Source organism: Anopheles arabiensis, chromosome 3 (assembly GCF_016920715.1).
Source record: "Anopheles arabiensis isolate DONGOLA chromosome 3, AaraD3, whole genome shotgun sequence".
NCBI lineage: Eukaryota > Metazoa > Arthropoda > Insecta > Diptera > Culicidae > Anopheles > Anopheles arabiensis.
This window is the reverse complement of record NC_053518.1, coordinates 50,083,583-50,100,395: the sequence shown is the minus strand read 5'-3', so window position 1 is coordinate 50,100,395 and position 16,813 is coordinate 50,083,583. Positions and strand designations below refer to the sequence as shown.

General features: G+C 43.6%; 3 protein-coding genes, 2 long non-coding RNA genes and 1 pseudogene across 8 annotated transcripts; 3 read left to right on the top strand and 3 right to left on the bottom strand.

Moving 5' to 3' along the window:
- Window positions 1-810: 810 nt before the first annotated feature.
- Window positions 811-3,729, top strand: LOC120902760 (annotated as a pseudogene).
- LOC120902762 lies at window positions 2,868-5,491 on the bottom strand. The gene is made up of 4 exons (XR_005739475.1): window positions 5,353-5,491; window positions 5,128-5,281; window positions 4,889-5,023; window positions 2,868-3,526 (listed from the first exon to the last, which is right to left on the bottom strand). It is a non-coding gene; the product is annotated as an uncharacterized LOC120902762 (long non-coding RNA).
- Window positions 5,492-5,592: 101 nt separating this feature from the next.
- On the bottom strand, window positions 5,593-6,588 carry LOC120902763. Its single transcript, XR_005739476.1, has 3 exons — window positions 6,501-6,588; window positions 6,131-6,443; window positions 5,593-6,066 (listed from the first exon to the last, which is right to left on the bottom strand). It is a non-coding gene; the product is annotated as an uncharacterized LOC120902763 (long non-coding RNA).
- Window positions 6,589-7,846: 1,258 nt separating this feature from the next.
- LOC120902758 lies at window positions 7,847-11,258 on the top strand. The gene is made up of 4 exons (XM_040311752.1): window positions 7,847-8,352; window positions 9,067-9,544; window positions 9,608-9,915; window positions 9,993-11,258. The coding sequence occupies exons 1-4, from the start codon at window positions 8,211-8,213 to the stop codon at window positions 11,171-11,173; spliced, it is 2,109 nt and encodes a 702-aa protein (XP_040167686.1). The 5' UTR covers window positions 7,847-8,210; the 3' UTR covers window positions 11,174-11,258.
- A 208-nt stretch (window positions 11,259-11,466) lies between these two features.
- Window positions 11,467-14,093, bottom strand: LOC120902759 (proline-rich receptor-like protein kinase PERK8). Of its 4 annotated transcripts, XM_040311754.1 has the most exons (5): window positions 13,296-14,093; window positions 12,974-13,189; window positions 12,518-12,897; window positions 12,272-12,391; window positions 11,471-12,133 (listed from the first exon to the last, which is right to left on the bottom strand). In XM_040311754.1, the coding sequence occupies exons 3-5, from the start codon at window positions 12,891-12,893 to the stop codon at window positions 11,499-11,501; spliced, it is 1,131 nt and encodes a 376-aa protein (XP_040167688.1). In that variant the 5' UTR covers window positions 12,894-12,897; window positions 12,974-13,189; window positions 13,296-14,093; the 3' UTR covers window positions 11,471-11,498. The 4 variants fall into 4 exon arrangements, with proteins under 4 accessions (XP_040167690.1, XP_040167688.1, XP_040167687.1 ...); XM_040311756.1 differs by lacking the exon at window positions 13,296-14,093 and having other exon boundaries at window positions 11,467-12,133; window positions 12,272-12,404; window positions 12,651-12,897; window positions 12,974-13,243; XM_040311753.1 differs by lacking the exon at window positions 13,296-14,093 and having other exon boundaries at window positions 12,974-13,241.
- Window positions 14,094-14,382: 289 nt separating this feature from the next.
- On the top strand, window positions 14,383-15,095 carry LOC120902761. The gene is made up of 3 exons (XM_040311758.1): window positions 14,383-14,463; window positions 14,575-14,865; window positions 14,955-15,095. The coding sequence occupies exons 2-3, from the start codon at window positions 14,599-14,601 to the stop codon at window positions 15,072-15,074; spliced, it is 387 nt and encodes a 128-aa protein (XP_040167692.1). The 5' UTR covers window positions 14,383-14,463; window positions 14,575-14,598; the 3' UTR covers window positions 15,075-15,095.
- Window positions 15,096-16,813: the final 1,718 nt, after the last annotated feature.

Here is a 16,813-nt window from a genome sequence, read left to right as displayed (position 1 = left end):
TTGTCTCGCTCACACTACAGCATCGAACCATCGCTCCGTATGTCCCCCCCTCCTACGCGTACAAAACCACCAGTACAGCGCGACGCTTTGACGGAGATGGTTGTGCGCGTTTTGTTCTATGTCCCACGCGCAGTGTTTGTGCGTTGATGCGCATTTCGTGCGCCGGTGTGTTTTGGTGAAGTGTGCAGTGAATAAACAGTGTGCACAGACGCACATGCAGTGCGTGGATCCACAGGTAAGAATTTACTGAACAGAGTCAACGCAGATTGTCGACAAGTTTCCCGCAGCCTGGCTCGACCCGGTATGACGTCATTGGATTCTAAATGTGTACTTTAGTGTGTACTTTATGTTTCAATAAAGTGTTTAATGTAATAAAAAATGACCGTGTTTGTGTTTAGTTTTAGAATAAGTGCATGAAAGAAAACGAAAAACGAAAGAAACAACTATCTTTACATGTGTTGGTAGCATGGCTCGAAAGAACACAAACACATTGAGAACTGCAGAGCGCACCGTGCGTTACGGGTGGGGAGGGGGAGGGCTCGCGCGAGGGTGTAACTCATTCGTCGAAGGGGCACTGTATTTCGACAGTGTAACTCAAATCACTCAAAAAATACACTCATTTTGCCGGACGGGAAATCACTCAAAAATACACTCATTTTGCCGGACGGGGTTAGTGGCATCCCGGTCGCATCGGTAAACACGATACTCATCTCCTAGAAGGAGAGCGGTGGGAATACAGGGATCGAGCCAACCCTCCCGACAATGGCTTGCTAATTTTTGACATGTCAAATGAGAGTGACGCCAAAATGTAAGTGTTTGCGTGTGCGGTGATTTTGTAAGTGTTTTATGCAAATTTTATGATATTTATCATTAAAAACGTTTTGTTTTGTAGAATAAACATAAAATCAACCACGGAAGCATGATTTAGTTGTGGTGGAAGCGAAAAAACAATGCTTGGAGCATGGAATAAAGCCGAATGAAATTTCTAACCTTCACGCACGACGCCGCCGCTAGGTAAGGTATGTTTATGTGTAATTACGATCATTGTTCCATTTTAGGGTGTGATTTGTGCAATATAACCGTTCCTGGCGGGGATAGTCAATAGTCGATACCCTTTGCAGCTGTGAAGGGGTGCAGAAGAAGGGGCTCGTTATCACCCTTCCCACACCCGGACGCTTTTTCCACGGATGAAGAATATGTTCCTGGTGGGTTGAACTTGTTGTGTTTTATTTGAATGGTTTGTAATGTATGTGACCTTTCTCCCGGTAGGCTGTATGCGCCAAATCTAACGGTGATCCGTATCGTGAACGAATTGGCATAATCGGTGCCGGTCCCCGGCGGTTTGTGAAAGTGGTGGTACACAACGGTATAGAGTACGATAGATAACATGCAACTGATCTGCGAAGTGCGCCACCTGATGCTGGCGTTCGGCAAGACACAGAAGGAGATGGCATAGGAGTTCAACGTGTGGAACAAGGACGTGCTAGATTTGTTCCAGATCGAGGACCGCGACGATGAGGGATAGTTGCTGGAGCTAATTAGTGACATAGCCAGAAGGGTACGGGCAAGTTGTCGGGGATTGCCGCCCAGCGCCATGCCGTTGTGGTGTTGCGAATTGGTGAGCGGTCTTTTCCCGCTGCTTATCTGCTCTGAAGGATAGCCGTGCTTGGGCCAACTATCAACTAGCTGGACCCAGCACGAAATGGACCGCGCAAGGCTTCATATTGCTGCGCCAAGCGGCCAACGACTTAAAGTAGGACGTGAACTACGGTGGCATTGCGCTGATGGCATAGCGGTTACATAATGTTTAGCAGTATCATCAGCAACGTGTTCCTCGGCAACATTCGGCATGCGTTTGTGCACAATCCGCATCTTTCTATCCATCTTATGATGCGTTTTCCTCTGAAGCTGTGAAACGGTTGCCAAATGGACTGGAATATTTTACTGGCTTTGCTTGCTTGCACTTAAACATACACACCTTTGGGTAAGTACACTTTGGGGACCTTTATTCCAAGCACACAAGTGTTTATGTAAATATATTTAATATACTTTCAGGTTGTATGAGTCCTGTATAGCCTGATTTGTGTAAAAGTAGATGGTCGAGCTAGCTGTGGCCACACGTCCTCACTAGCGATTCTTAGATTAAAAGCGGTTGATGAAGCTCTTATACACCTCGAAATTGATTAACGCATGATACAAAAGTAAGCAAGTAAGTATACGACAAATGTACAAGTGACCATTTATGTTCTATATTAGTTATTCATAAATTATGTGATTTATGGTAATACCTTGACATCAATCCAATTACGACAGGTCCTTGGCTTACAGAGCATTAATATGTGCCATTGGATGTCCTTGGTTGGGATCTTCGTAGGCTAGAAACCCGCTTTTGTTGACGATATAGGGCGGTATTGATTCCGAGCCAATCCAACGGAATATATGCCTATGGTAAGACTACGCTTACATTAATACATTTAATTAATACACAAAAAGGCATATCATAGTTTAAACAGTATGGTTCTTTTGTTAACATGCCCCAGCCTGATCGTTTCTTTTACGATATAGCTTGCAGTGGCACTTGCCTTTCTTGACAATCTTGCATTAAGCCTAGGTAGCGAGGCGATTGAGTACGGAGACATTAGACAAACCGTCGAATTAAAATGTAACATAGGAGTGAAACTAAAATATGTATCTGAGTCAGTAATTATCATTTCTTTCGGGTTCTTTCTTTACAACACTTCATAAGCGATTTGTTTTATAATTCATTCGTTTGTTTATTATTTCCATTCTTATAAGTTCACAGCCACAATGCCATATAGTCTTGTAGCATATAAAAAAACTGATTTAAAATATCTAATTTCGTTATTTCTTAGGACCTCCTTTGCTCTTTCGTGTGAATGAGCCACGAGAAACGCTTTTTATTACGCCTGATACATTGGCACTGTTTTTTGCATTTTGTAGTTTTATTTGAAAAAAAAATTCAAGTAACGCAAAATCAACTTTTCGGCTACCTACATTTCCTACATCTGCAAATAAACGCAATAAATTTACATGTTTTCGGAAGGCTACTTTTGGTCCATTACCTCCTCTTCCGCTCCAGCTACATTCAACCAAAAATAATCGATTGAAAATAAGATATAAGGCCTCGTGAAGTCGCGCTTTTGTTTCTGTTGCCTTCATTTTGGCCCGCAATTTACGCTTCACCTCCTCAAACTGATCCTCTGAACCTAGATTCTGCTCAAAATCACCTAACTCCTTTTTCGATGCAATTAACGCAATAATTCCCTCACTTTCTTGCGTATGTGGTGTAATTTCGGGCGTTTCTTGCGGAACAGGATTTTGCTCGTGTTGACTCTGCCACTTAATAATCTCCTCGTTTTGCATTTTAACGTCAACAACGATTTGGCTCAGGGTATAAATCTGTTTGCTGTTTTGCAGGGCAATCTCTGCGCATTTGCATTGATTTCCTGCAGCCCCGCAACAGCAGACAGAAGAAGCTTCGGTGGACTGACGATTCATTTTTCATCTGCAATTATGAATGTTCATGTTACTTTTATTGTTTGTGTATAGTTTTGATAATAAATAGGTTTGCTTTACTTACAGGTTGTTGCAGAGCGGGTTTTAACGCAGCGATGTTGTTGATATATCGGCCGATTTATTCAACAGAAGGAGGAACAACGATATGACGCCAACGCACAATAGCTTTTCAATAAAATGTACACACACGAATTTCTTTGAATTTTTCATTTTGACAGCATCCATATGGGAGGTTTATAATGCCGGGATTTGGGGATTGAAGCAGACCGAAACGTACCGCAGAGCCGCTGTAAAGCAATGCGCGTGACGTCACGGATTGTTGCTCATTTCGCCTTGTTCTCTGAGTGACAGCCATACCATCAAGGCCAGATCAAGGCGAGAACAAGGCGAACGGTTTCCATACAGATTCTCTCTGAGATTGTTGAGAGGGAACCCTTAAGTGGCAGAGTCAACACGAGCAAAATCCTGTTCCGCAAGAAACGCCCGAAATTACACCACATACGCAAGAAAGTGAGGGAATTATTGCGTTAATTGCATCGAAAAAGGAGTTAGGTGATTTTGGGCAGAATCTAGGTTCAGAGGATCAGTTTGAGGAGGTGAAGCGTAAATTGCGGGCCAAAATGAAGGCAACAGAAACAAAAGCGCGACTTCACGAGGCCTTATATCTTATTTTCAATCGATTATTTTTGGTTGAATGTAGCTGGAGCGGAAGAGGAGGTAATGGACCAAAAGTAGCCTTTCGAAAACATGTAAATTTATTGCGTTTATTTGCAGATGTAGGAAATGTAGGTAGCCGAAAAGTTGATTTTGCGTTACTTGAAATTTTTTTCAAATAAAACTACAAAATGCAAAAAACAGTGCCAATGTATCAGGCGTAATAAAAAGCGTTTCTCGTGGCTCATTCACACGAAAGAGCAAAGGAGGTCCTAAGAAATAACTAAATTAGATATTTTAAATCAGTTTTTTTATATGCTACAAGACTATATGGCATTGTGGCTGTGAACTTATAAGAATGGAAATAATAAACAAACGAATGAATTATAAAACAAATCGCTTATGAAGTGTTGTAAAGAAAGAACCCGAAAGAAATGATAATTACTGACTCAGATACATATTTTAGTTTCACTCCTATGTTACATTTTAATTCGACGGTTTGTCTAATGTCTCCGTACTCAATCGCCTCGCTACCTAGGCTTAATGCAAGATTGTCAAGAAAGGCAAGTGCCACTGCAAGCTATATCGTAAAAGAAACGATCAGGCTGGGGCATGTTAACAAAAGAACCATACTGTTTAAACTATGATATGCCTTTTTGTGTTTTAATTAAATGTATTAATGTAAGCGTAGTCTTACCATAGGCATATATTCCGTTGGATTGGCTCGGAATCAATACCGCCCTATATCGTCAACAAAAGCGGGTTTCTAGCCTACGAAGATCCCAACCAAGGACATCCAATGGCACATATTAATGCTCTGTAAGCCAAGGACCTGTCGTAATTGGATTGATGTCAAGGTATTACCATAAATCACATAATTTATGAATAACTAATATAGAACATAAATGGTCACTTGTACATTTGTCGTATACTTACTTGCTTACTTTTGTATCATGCGTTAATCAATTTCGAGGTGTATAAGAGCTTCATCAACCGCTTTTAATCTAAGAATCGCTAGTGAGGACGTGTGGCCACAGCTAGCTCGACCATCTACTTTTACACAAATCAGGCTATACAGGACTCATACAACCTGAAAGTATATTAAATATATTTACATAAACACTTGTGTGCTTGGAATAAAGGTCCCCAAAGTGTACTTACCCAAAGGTGTGTATGTTTAAGTGCAAGCAAGCAAAGCCAGTAAAATATTCCAGTCCATTTGGCAACCGTTTCACAGCTTCAGAGGAAAACGCATCATAAGATGGATAGAAAGATGCGGATTGTGCACAAACGCATGCCGAATGTTGCCGAGAACACGTTGCTGATGATACTGCTAAACATTATGTAACCGCTATGCCATCAGCGCAATGCCACCGTAGTTCACGTCCTACTTTAAGTCGTTGGCCGCTTGGCGCAGCAATATGAAGCCTTGCGCGGTCCATTTCGTGCTGGGTCCAGCTAGTTGATAGTTGGCCCAAGCACGGCTATCCTTCAGAGCAGATAAGCAGCGGGAAAAGACCGCTCACCAATTCGCAACACCACAACGGCATGGCGCTGGGCGGCAATCCCCGACAACTTGCCCGTACCCTTCTGGCTATGTCACTAATTAGCTCCAGCAACTATCCCTCATCGTCGCGGTCCTCGATCTGGAACAAATCTAGCACGTCCTTGTTCCACACGTTGAACTCCTATGCCATCTCCTTCTGTGTCTTGCCGAACGCCAGCATCAGGTGGCGCACTTCGCAGATCAGTTGCATGTTATCTATCGTACTCTATACCGTTGTGTACCACCACTTTCACAAACCGCCGGGGACCGGCACCGATTATGCCGATTCGTTCACGATACGGATCACCGTTAGATTTGGCGCATACAGCCTACCGGGAGAAAGGTCACATACATTACAAACCATTCAAATAAAACACAACAAGTTCAACCCACCAGGAACATATTCTTCATCCGTGGAAAAAGCGTCCGGGTGTGGGAAGGGTGATAACGAGCCCCTTCTTCTGCACCCCTTCACAGCTGCAAAGGGTATCGACTATTGACTATCCCCGCCAGGAACGGTTATATTGCACAAATCACACCCTAAAATGGAACAATGATCGTAATTACACATAAACATACCTTACCTAGCGACGGCGTCGTGCGTGAAGGTTAGAAATTTCATTCGGCTTTATTCAATGCTCCAAGCATTGTTTTTTCGCTTCCACCACAACTAAATCATGCTTCCGTGGTTGATTTTATGTTTATTCTACAAAACAAAACGTTTTTAATGATAAATATCATAAAATTTGCATAAAACACTTACAAAATCACCGCACACGCAAACACTTGCTGTTTACATTTTGGCGTCTCTCATTTGACATGTCAAAAATTAGCAAGCCATTGTCGGGAGGGTTGGCTCGATCCCTGTATTCCCACCGCTCTCCTTCTAGGAGATGAGTATCGTGTTTACCGATGCGACCGGGATGCCACTAACCCCGTCCGGCAAAATGAGTGTATTTTTTGAGTGATTTGACTGACGCTGTCGAAATACAGTGTCACTTCGACGAATGAGTTACCCACTCACGCGAGCCCTCCCCACCCCACCCGCAACGCACGGTGCGCTCTGCAGTTCTCAATGTGTTTGTGTTCTTTCGAGCCATGCTACCAACACATCAAAAGCTTGTTGTTTTTCGCTTTCTTTCATGCACTTATTCTAAAACTAAACACAAACACGGTCATTTTTTATTACATTAAACACTTTATTGAAACATAAAGTACACACTAAAGTACACATTTAGAATCCTTCATACTCACGAATGACGTCATACCGGGTCGAGTCAGGCTGCGGGAAACTTGTCGACAATCTGCGTTGACTCTGTTCAGCAAATTCTTACCTGTCGATCCACGCACTGCATGTGCGTCTGTGCACACTGTTTATTCGTTTCACACTTTACCAAAACACACCAGCGCACGAGACTTTGAACGAAATGCGCATCAACGCACAAACACTGCGCGCGGGACTTAGAACGAAACGCGCACAACCATCTCCGGCAAAGCGTCGCGCTGTACTGGTGGTTTTGTACGCGTAGGAGGGGGGGACATACGGAGCGATGGTTCGATGCTGTAGTGTAAGCGAGACAACACGATGTGACGAGCAGCTCCAAGTTGAGCTCGCTGAAAGAAGACACACACACACATTCACAGACGGCTCGTCAAAGCACGGTATTTGTATTGGTGTTAGTGAAGCGCGCGTGTAAAACAGAATGCGAACTCTCATCGCAGCGCGTTTCTCCTTGCTTCCTCAAGCTTCCTCATACACCTCGGCCTGAATCACTCAAAATTTGGGGTCTCATTGTTTGCGTGGCGTATTCCGTCTCAAGAACCGACAAACGGAACTCATCGGCTTTAGAACGCAGGCCACGCACATTCTGATAGTACACAGTGAGGCCGCGGGGCCATGGGGATTCTCAACACTCATTTTCTCAAGCACTCATGAGTGCTTTTGAGGAATCCTCGTTCTCAGCGTTTGTCGAATCGGAACAAAATCGGTTTTGAGAATCTTTGAGAATCTTTGAGAAAGTTGACGATGCAGCGATCGGTTAACTGAAATATGAGCAATTGTGCTATTTGTTTTCGGTAAACACTTTGGAAAATGTATTCAACCCGAGCCGCAGAGCTGAGCGACTTCTGAAGGAAATGAGGGAAAGAGATAGCACATGAGCCTGCTTCGAATGTCATTTTGGCAGACAACAGGCCGAGACGTATGAAGCGCCTGGATGCGGGGTGGAAGAATGGTTGCCAAATTCGTATGTGACGTGAGAAAAAGTAAACAAAATAGAAAAGCGCCAAAACAAACCGATTTTTATAATCACTCTTAACGCATCAGCACGCATTACTGCCAAAAACGCATTGAAAACCCTTCTTTATTTGACCAATAAAGAAATACAACCCAATTTTCTTTGCGTTGCAAGCACAATTCGTGATTTTGCGGCACAATTTTGTTTTATTTGTTTATTTTTAGGTTATTATCATCATGGATAAGGCCCAACAAGTACATACCATTCGGAAAAAATATACAACCGGCAAAGCAATATGGACGCGTTTGGAACAGGAATGGGAAGCAGAAAACAATTTAGCAACAGCTTCTATATCGACTTCAAGCCAGGAAGTTCATGGTGAGTACATTTGGTGCTATAGTTTTTAATATAGTGCAGTGAGAAGTAGTGAATTGTGCAAGCTATCATACGATAGTTAATTGCACAAATGTGTAGTGTGTGGGACGGTGCAATCCACCAACCAATAGAGAAAACTACTTTATTAGAACGATGCTCAATGCATTCCAAGGGGAATTTAGGGGTCACGGGGACGATCGTCAGCCTGCACAACTTAACAGCATGCCCGTCGTGATTTTAAGCCTCATTTGACCCCCCATCCCACGGAATGACAATCCGTTTGCTTGGTAGTGAATAAGTCTCGAGAACCTGAAAAGCCCGGTATGTCCGCGTAGGACGTTTCGCCAAATAGAATAAGGAGACCTCGGAGAAAGTATGTTAATTTATTTTAGTGTTAGCTGCTGCCGTCATCAAAGAGGCACCCTATGCGTGATGATATCCTCTTGAATTAATTTAGCCTCTCAGACCCTTCCCCCACCGCTGACATAAAAGAGGCACAAACAAGTAACCAAAATGAGCATCCTCCCTGCTTTTCTCTTACTTAGTTGTTACATGACTGAAATTTAAAATTCGCCAGATAATTAGAAGGTCTGATTAGAGCTATTCAAGTAGAATTTCTTAATATAAGGGTGAATTTTCGGATATTTTTTTTAAATCTTGACTTAATTAATATATCAAATTTTATTATATTTATTTTATTGCGTTTACTTTACACAGGTCAACCGGATATATCAAACGTATGCTTTGATGAAGATCCATCAATTGAATGGTTGGAAGATGATGAGGACGTCCGTATCTACCGCCTTTGCATATCTCAACCTGATGTGTTGAATGACTCCCATGATGAGGAACAATTTGTTGAATGGTTGGAAGAAGAAGAGGACGGTCACAGCTGCCACCAAATGTCGGACGAAAGCGACATTGAAGATCAGGATGAGTATAGTGAATTTGATAGAGCCCACAAGAATCAAGTATTTGTTGAAACGATGCGATTGTGGGCTCTGAAACATCAAATCACGCATGCCGCTATTAATGATTTCTTAGAAGCAATACTAAAAACAACTGATTTTTATGTTCCTAAAGATTCCAGGACATTTCTGAAGACTCCTGTTGGCGTGGGAAAAGAAATTGAAAATTTGGCTGGTGGACAAATGTGGTACAAAGGACTAGATAAATCTCTGAAAGAACAGTTTCGGTAGTAACATCAATTCAACTGTTACCTTATTTTACTAGCCATTAATGTTTTTGTTTATTTCAGCACTACTCCGCCTCCTGTAGATTCATTTGAATTGAATATTTCTATGGATGGTATTCCTCTGCATAATAGCGGAACTACCCAGTTCTGGCCCATTTTGATGCAGCTGCATGGTATTCCTGACGTTCCAATAATGACTATTGGAATATTTTGTGGAACTTCTAAACCGGATAATGCAGAGGATTATCTGCGCCGTCTGGTAACAGAAATAAATGATGTCCAGGACAACGGAGTAGTTATAAATGGAAAACGTATTTCCATCTCACTAAGAGCGATACTTGCAGACGCCCCTGCTAGAGCGTTCATCAAATGTAAGTATTCACGATTGTACGATTTCATGAAAAGGAAAGATATCTAACACATTAACATTGTATTCCATCGATTTTAGGTGTTAAAAACCACAATGGCATACAAGGATGCCATAAATGCAAAATTTTGGGTAGAAGCTACATGGGAAGGATGATCTTCGAGGGAACAGCAGAAGCACGAACGAACGAAGAATTTAGAAATGGAGATTACTCCATAGGACATCAGATACGCCCATCGCCGTTGTTAGATATTAAACACTTAAACATAGTATTAAGACTACCTACTTCGGACGATTTACATTTAGTATATTATGGAGTGTTGAGGAAATTAGTGATAGGTTTTACGACAGGATGTTTTATAAACGAGAAATGGAATTTAGATGAGCAGGATGAAATTTCAGGGCTTCTAGTTCAAATTAAATTACCGGCAGAATTTCAGAGAGCAGTAAGGTCCCTTAAATGTTTAAAATTTTGGAAGGCGTCCGAATACCGAACCTTCCTACATCACATCAGCGTTCCTCTTCTAAAAGGCAGAATAAGTGACAGGGCATATCACCATTTTAAACTGTTGGTTGTAGGTATTACAATGTTTTCTTCTAAAATTTATCAAGACTATTGGAAGTACGCAGGGTCATTATTAGATCAATTTGTTTCAGAATTTAGTTCAATTTATGACCGTAAGTTTATGACTTACAATGTTCATACTCTATTGCATGTACAAGAAGATGTAGAAAATATCGGACCCCTTCCAACAATTTCAACGTTCCCAGCCGAAAACAAATATCAGCAAATTAAAAGATTTGTCAGGACAGGGAATAATTGCTTGAGCCAAGTCGTAGGTAGGATAGGCGAACTTAGTAGAATTGAAACAAGTACACAGAAAACAAAATTAACTTATCCATATATAAAATTAAGACAGGAAGAGGCAATTTTACACGTGAGGTCAGATTTTGTTTTAAGACAGGGAAATAGAAACGCATGGTTTTTAACAAGAAATAATGAAATAGTTCGTTACATCAGGGCAACCGAATTATCAGGAACGTTCGTTATTGAGGGGCACCAGATTTTAAAGAAAAGGGCAGCTTTCACGTATCCATGTAGTTCAGAAGTAATATTTAATTACATAGCTAGCGTAGATGATTTATCATCTGAAATAGTTAGGATAAATGTTAGGGATGTTAAATGTAAGTTTGTAGCGATATCGTTAGATGGAGGAGTATCTTTTCATTTTAGTCCTTTAACGCACACGTTTCAAGAGTAGCTAGCTAGTTAGATAGTGCAATAGAAATAGGCAAAGAGGAGCTTTTTTCAATATTAAAAATTTTGTTTGTATTATTTTTCTTTTTCAGCTGGCTAGCAAATGCTAAGATACTTCATGCGTATCTTTAACTCCTATCCCAACCTCCTCGTGGTGCTAGCTGGATTATAATTGAAGAATGCAGATGTATTGCTTCACAATTATAAACTAATAGGGATGGAGGAACTTTTTATATGTTACTAAATTTGGTTCATAAATAAATGTATTACTTGATTTCATTGATTAATAATTGTTTACATTTTTTATATTTCTGTGAATCTTTACAAATTTACTTATAATATTCTAAGCTTCTAAGTGAAACGATTTCCCGCAACGTTTTTGTTTCATTTCTTCCCTTCCCATGATCCATTTTACTCACTAAAATCTTCTTCACGTAGTCGTCATTCAATTGAAGAAATTTGTTTCCTCCAGCAAATTTGATTAAAACGAATACATTTTCAAACGCAGCAAATGCGACTTTTTGATTGGGACGACCAATCCCTGACCAACTACATTTTGAAAGAAATTCCCTAGAAAACAATAGATCTATTATTTTGTCAAGTCTTTCTTTAACATATTTTATATGGTCAATTGCATACAAAAGCGAGCATAGCATCTCAGCCATATACGTATTAACCTCTAAGTTAGCATTAAAGGCTTCTAACTCTTCTTTTGTTTCAATGGCAGTGATGGCTGTATTGCGTGAGGTTGTCCCAGCTCTCGGATTTATTGCATTAAACATAATTTTGACCTCAGCCGCAGTCTGCTTCGATAGTTTTATAAGAATGTCCACTTTTTTATCAAGTGAATTATTATACGCGCCGGATGATGAAGATGAACCAGGTACAGACGTCAGACTGGGCGAGGATGACGGTCCGGAAGAGGATCGCTGTCCCGGCATGGCTGACGAACTGGGCAGAGATCCACCGAAAAGAAATGTACCGAGAACATCAGTGATGGGTGGCGGTGACGATGGGATGGTCAACAATGACGGTCCGGAAGAGGATTTCTGTCCCGGTATGGCTGACGAACCGGGCATAGATCCATCGAAAAGAAACTTACCGGAAACATCACAGATGGGTGGCGGTGACGATGAGATGGTCAACAATGACGGTCCGGAGGAGGATCGCTGTCCCGGCATGGATCCACCTGACGAACTGGGCATAGATCCACCGAAAAGAACTGTACCGGAAACATCAGTGATGGGTGGCGGTGACGATGGGATGGTCAACAATGACGGTCCGGAAGAGGATTTCTGTCCCGGTATGGCTGACGAACCGGGCATAGATCCATCGAAAAGAAACTTACCGGAAACATCACAGATGGGTGGCGGTGACGATGAGATGGTCAACAATGACGGTCCGGAGGAGGATCGCTGTCCCGGCATGGATCCACCTGACGAACTGGGCATAGATCCACCGAAAAGAACTGTACCGGAAACATCAGTGATGGGTGGCGGTGACGATGGGATGGTCAACATATCTGACGAAACGAATATAGGTGGTGGTGACGATGAGACAGCCAAGAATGTCGAATCAAGAATAACAGCGGGGACGACCGATGGAACAGACGGTGGAGCATGGATCACCGATGGATTGGAGGTGCTAATTTCCATCATTTCGGTTTCCAGAATCGGCTGTGATGCGAATGTTGCATATCGATGATCATGATAAATGTTTTGCATTTTCCTAAAAAGATAATTGTTACGTTGGCGTTTGATTAATATTAGATTCTAACATGATTGAAAGCATCTCATCAACTTACCTGAGCGTATAAGCTTCTGGACAGTCACAGAGCCGGTACGGAGTGGAGTTTTCGTAAGTATGCCTCTTGATAAAAAAATACCTTAACAAAATTTCCTCTATTCACAGAATTCAAATGCGGTAGAACAGAACAATGCAGAATTAACAGTCGGCACATATAGACAGGTCATGCTTGATGGGGTGAATATGACGTCACGGTGGGGCCTATGTGTGCCTACTTGTGTGAAAGAGATAAAGCACATATGCAACGTATAAAAGCAAAAGTGCAAAAAGATGGGGGTAGGTAGGACTATGTTTTTTGCACTAGAGCATTTTATACTAACTGTCGTTTTTTTGAACTAGCGGCAGCCATGATGGAAATTGAGTGCCCAAGATGGCTTCAACTTGAGTACCACTGAGTTCCCCCGCGAAATAGCATTTCGGGGGATGTCACCGTAGAGCTGTCAAAAATCACCCATCATTGCGGCTCGGGAATGTTTATAATTGAAAAAAAAATTAAAAAAAAATCAAAAATATATTTTCTAGCTCCAAATAAAGCATGTGTGGCAATATCAGTTTCTCAAAGTGAGAAAAACTGACGACGGCCACGGGCTCGCGTCTGAGAACAAGATTTGAGTGCTTGAGAAAATTAAATGAGTGTTTGAGAATGATTTCTCAGCTTGAGAAAGCCCCATGGCCCCGCGGCCTAATACAAGCCGCTCGATCAGTAGGTGCTTGTTAGTAGGCGCTGTGGTGTTGCAATTGAGCGAGTTTATCGTAGAAGGTGAGTGTATTGTGTTTGTTGTCGAAGGATTTGCTCGAGCCGTATGCGCAAAATATGGGTGCGCTGCTGTAGTGCGGTTACTTCGGAAAAAATTGAACCAGTGTAGTTTGAAGTGTTTTTGAACGTGACGTGGACGGAAGAGTGGGTGAAGGGAGAGTGCAGTTCATATCTGTTGGTGATTGTTCGGATTGTGTTCGTGCGGGTTCATGGATATGTGCAGGTGAGTATGGATTATTGTGGGGATTATTGTGCTGGGTACAAGGCTGCTGTGGTGCCGGTGAGTGTTGAGTGCGAGGCTGTATTGGTGCCGGTGTCTGCTGAGTACGGGGTTGTTGCGGTATCGGTGTGTAAGTGTTCGTGTGTTGTGTTCGTGAATGTAGCGATCGCGGCGGGAGCGAGATAAACTCACGCACACCGAGCCCGACCGGTCAGGAGGCTGCGTTAAGTGCCTTACTACGAAGGGCAGCAGGGATTCTGACCTTGAACGATACAGCACTCAATGGGCTAGGAACCGTTCCTGCTTTTAGCAGACTAAAAGCAATTGCGTCTGCAGTGTCCAACTGCAAACACACCAACGAGACAACTTGCTCTATGGTGACGGACGCAGCCAACCTTGAAAGATGCAGCCATAAATAATCGGTTCTTGGTGTCTGTGAAACAGTTGGTATTGAAGCGGAGGTTGTATTAGTACCTGTGATTATTGGTGGTAGTGAAGGACGATCGATCCGGTGAGTGTTGTTTGTATTTGTGACGTTTGAGATTGCTGCACTGTCAACAAACACGGCATCTGAGGATGCAACTGCTTCACGAAATAATTTTCGTCTTTTTCCGTTTGGTAGTGCATCTGGGAGCAATTGATTGCTATGTTGCAAGGATGCCGAATGGGCCGTGGCGATTCCGGCAAAGCCATCCCGAATCTCCTGTATTACCGGTGGGACCAAGCTAGCCTTCATGGCATCAACAGCAGCTGTGAGGGCTGCCTGAAACCCAACCTGCATACCCATGCCCTTGATCGCCTTGCTACGCGGATTCCCGATGGCGTTAGTACACCCAATGCAACTCCAGTGCAGGGAAGCCATTCGTTTCACTTCGTCGATGACCGATATAGGCACCTTAGTGCACGCCAGATGGTATGTACCCTCACAATATAGGCACGTAATTGACCCTTCAACCGGGCCCAGTGCTTCAGAACATGCATAACACACATCCTCCATTTTAGATGCCGCTGCAGATGAACGTCGAAGGGGCCACAAATAAAAGCCAAATATATCGCGAACACGGTGGTTTTCGTCAGGAACACGATGGCAGGGTCACGAGACTACACTTATGGACACACTAAAACTTGTGTTGATTATAGCAAAACCAGATTACACCAATAAAATGGCGGATAAATGCGGAGCGATAGCAGTAGACACGCTATGTTGACAACTGTCAAACGGGAAAAAAAAAGTTTGCAGTCCTCAAAGGCCGTGTCGGTAGCTGGGGTCCACGTCAGCGATGACTTATCTCGCCATTTGTTGCCGGGAATCATCTCCAGGAGCGGTCCTTGTGCTCGCAGCGCGTGGGGGATGAAGCGCCTGTAGAAGTTGATCATCGCCAAAAATCGCTTAAGCTCCATGACAGTGTTTGGCTTCGGGTACTGACGTATGGTGTCGACTTTCTCTTCCAGCGGTAGGATGCCTGCAGACGTAACACGGTGTCCCAGGAAGGATATCTCAGGCTGGGCAAACTCGCGTTTCGCAAGGTTGATGGTCAAACCGTGCTGCGTGTGGCGAGCAAATAGCAGTCGCAGGTGTTCGCGATGTTCTTCTGGTGTCTTCGAGGCAACTATAATGTCGTCGATATAGGGAAACACAAAGTTCAAGCCGTGTAGCACATCGTGGATTAGCCGTTGGAACGTCTGCGTCGCATTGCGTAATCCAAAGGGCATCGTCACGTACTCAAATACGCCGAAAGGAGTGATGATCGCTGTCTTCGGGATGTCCTCTGGATGGATGGAGATTTGGTGGTAGGCTTTCTGTAGATCCACCTTTGAGAAAACGGGTTTTCCTCCCAGTTGCATCGTGAAGTCTTGTAGATAAGGCAATGGATACCGGTCAGGGGTGGTACGCGCGTTGAGGGACCGATAATCACCGCACGGACGCCAGGAACCATCAGCCTTTTTAACCATATGCAGCGGGCTGGCCCAACTGCTAGTGCACGGTCTGCAAATTCCTAGCTGCATGAGGGAGTCGAATTCTGCTTTGGCTGCTTGGTACTTGTCGGGTGGAAGACGACGCGAACGGGCGAAAGTTGGAGGACCCGTTGTTTCGTTACGATGTACCACCTCGGATTGCATTTGCACACCCGGTGAGTTTGTGATGAGTGTAGGAAACTCGTTCAGCAGGTCGGCCATCGGTGAATTTGCGTCGCACACCTTGACGGCGGTTTGTCGAGTGGTATGGGCATCCACCAAACAGCGCTGTCGAAGGTCTACTAGAAGATGGTAATGGCGAAGAAACTCCGCTCCAATGATAGCAGAGCTTACGTCCGCGATAATAAAATTCTACACAAAGGGGCGGCGTAAACTAAAATCAAGTGTTCGGAGGGACTCACCAAATACCATGATCGGAGTACCGTTGGCTGCAAACAGTCGCATGGTGGACGGCGTCGGGGGGGGGTGTAGTTGACTGGCTTCGGTAACACGGAGACATCGGCACCAGTATCGATCAGGTAACGCTGGTTGGTTCGTCGGTCGATCACCATCAACCGACTGCTCACAGGTGAGATGGTAGCCACCTGCGATCCGATATCTCCAGCGTGTCCTCAGGCCGAAGACGCCGGCTGGTCGACGCGCTGGCTGACAGGGGCTGGAAACGAACAGGGCTGGCGGCAGGTCCGGGCGGCTGTCCCGTAACGTCGATGGTAGTAGCACACTCCTTCAGATGGTTCTGTACCGACACGAGATGACACTGGGGGACGTGGGCGCGGTCGACTTTGGCGTTGGTCACGGTTACGACACTCTGTGATGAAGTCGTTAAGTTGCTGTGTGAGTTCGTCCACCTGGCGCGAAATGCGTTGCTCGAAATCGTTGGGTGT

Excerpts from the sequence above, each read along its gene's own strand:
- LOC120902758 (XM_040311752.1), top strand. The coding sequence starts at position 8,211 with ATGGATAAGGCCCAACAAGTACATACCATTCGGAAAAAATATACAACC. Across the intron at positions 9,545-9,607 it reads TCTCTGAAAGAACAGTTTCG|CACTACTCCGCCTCCTGTAG; the intron begins GTAGTAACATCA and ends TGTTTATTTCAG. Across the intron at positions 9,916-9,992 it reads TGCTAGAGCGTTCATCAAAT|GTGTTAAAAACCACAATGGC; the intron begins GTAAGTATTCAC and ends CATCGATTTTAG.
- LOC120902759 (XM_040311754.1), bottom strand. The coding sequence starts at position 12,893 with ATGCAAAACATTTATCATGATCATCGATATGCAACATTCGCATCACAG. Across the intron at positions 12,392-12,517 it reads ACCCATCTGTGATGTTTCCG|TTCTTTTCGGTGGATCTATG; the intron begins GTAAGTTTCTTT and ends TTTCCGGTACAG. Across the intron at positions 12,134-12,271 it reads ACCCATCTGTGATGTTTCCG|GATCTCTGCCCAGTTCGTCA; the intron begins GTAAGTTTCTTT and ends TTCTTTTCGGTG.
- LOC120902761 (XM_040311758.1), top strand. The coding sequence starts at position 14,599 with ATGTTGCAAGGATGCCGAATGGGCCGTGGCGATTCCGGCAAAGCCATC. Across the intron at positions 14,866-14,954 it reads ACCTTAGTGCACGCCAGATG|ATGCCGCTGCAGATGAACGT; the intron begins GTATGTACCCTC and ends CCTCCATTTTAG.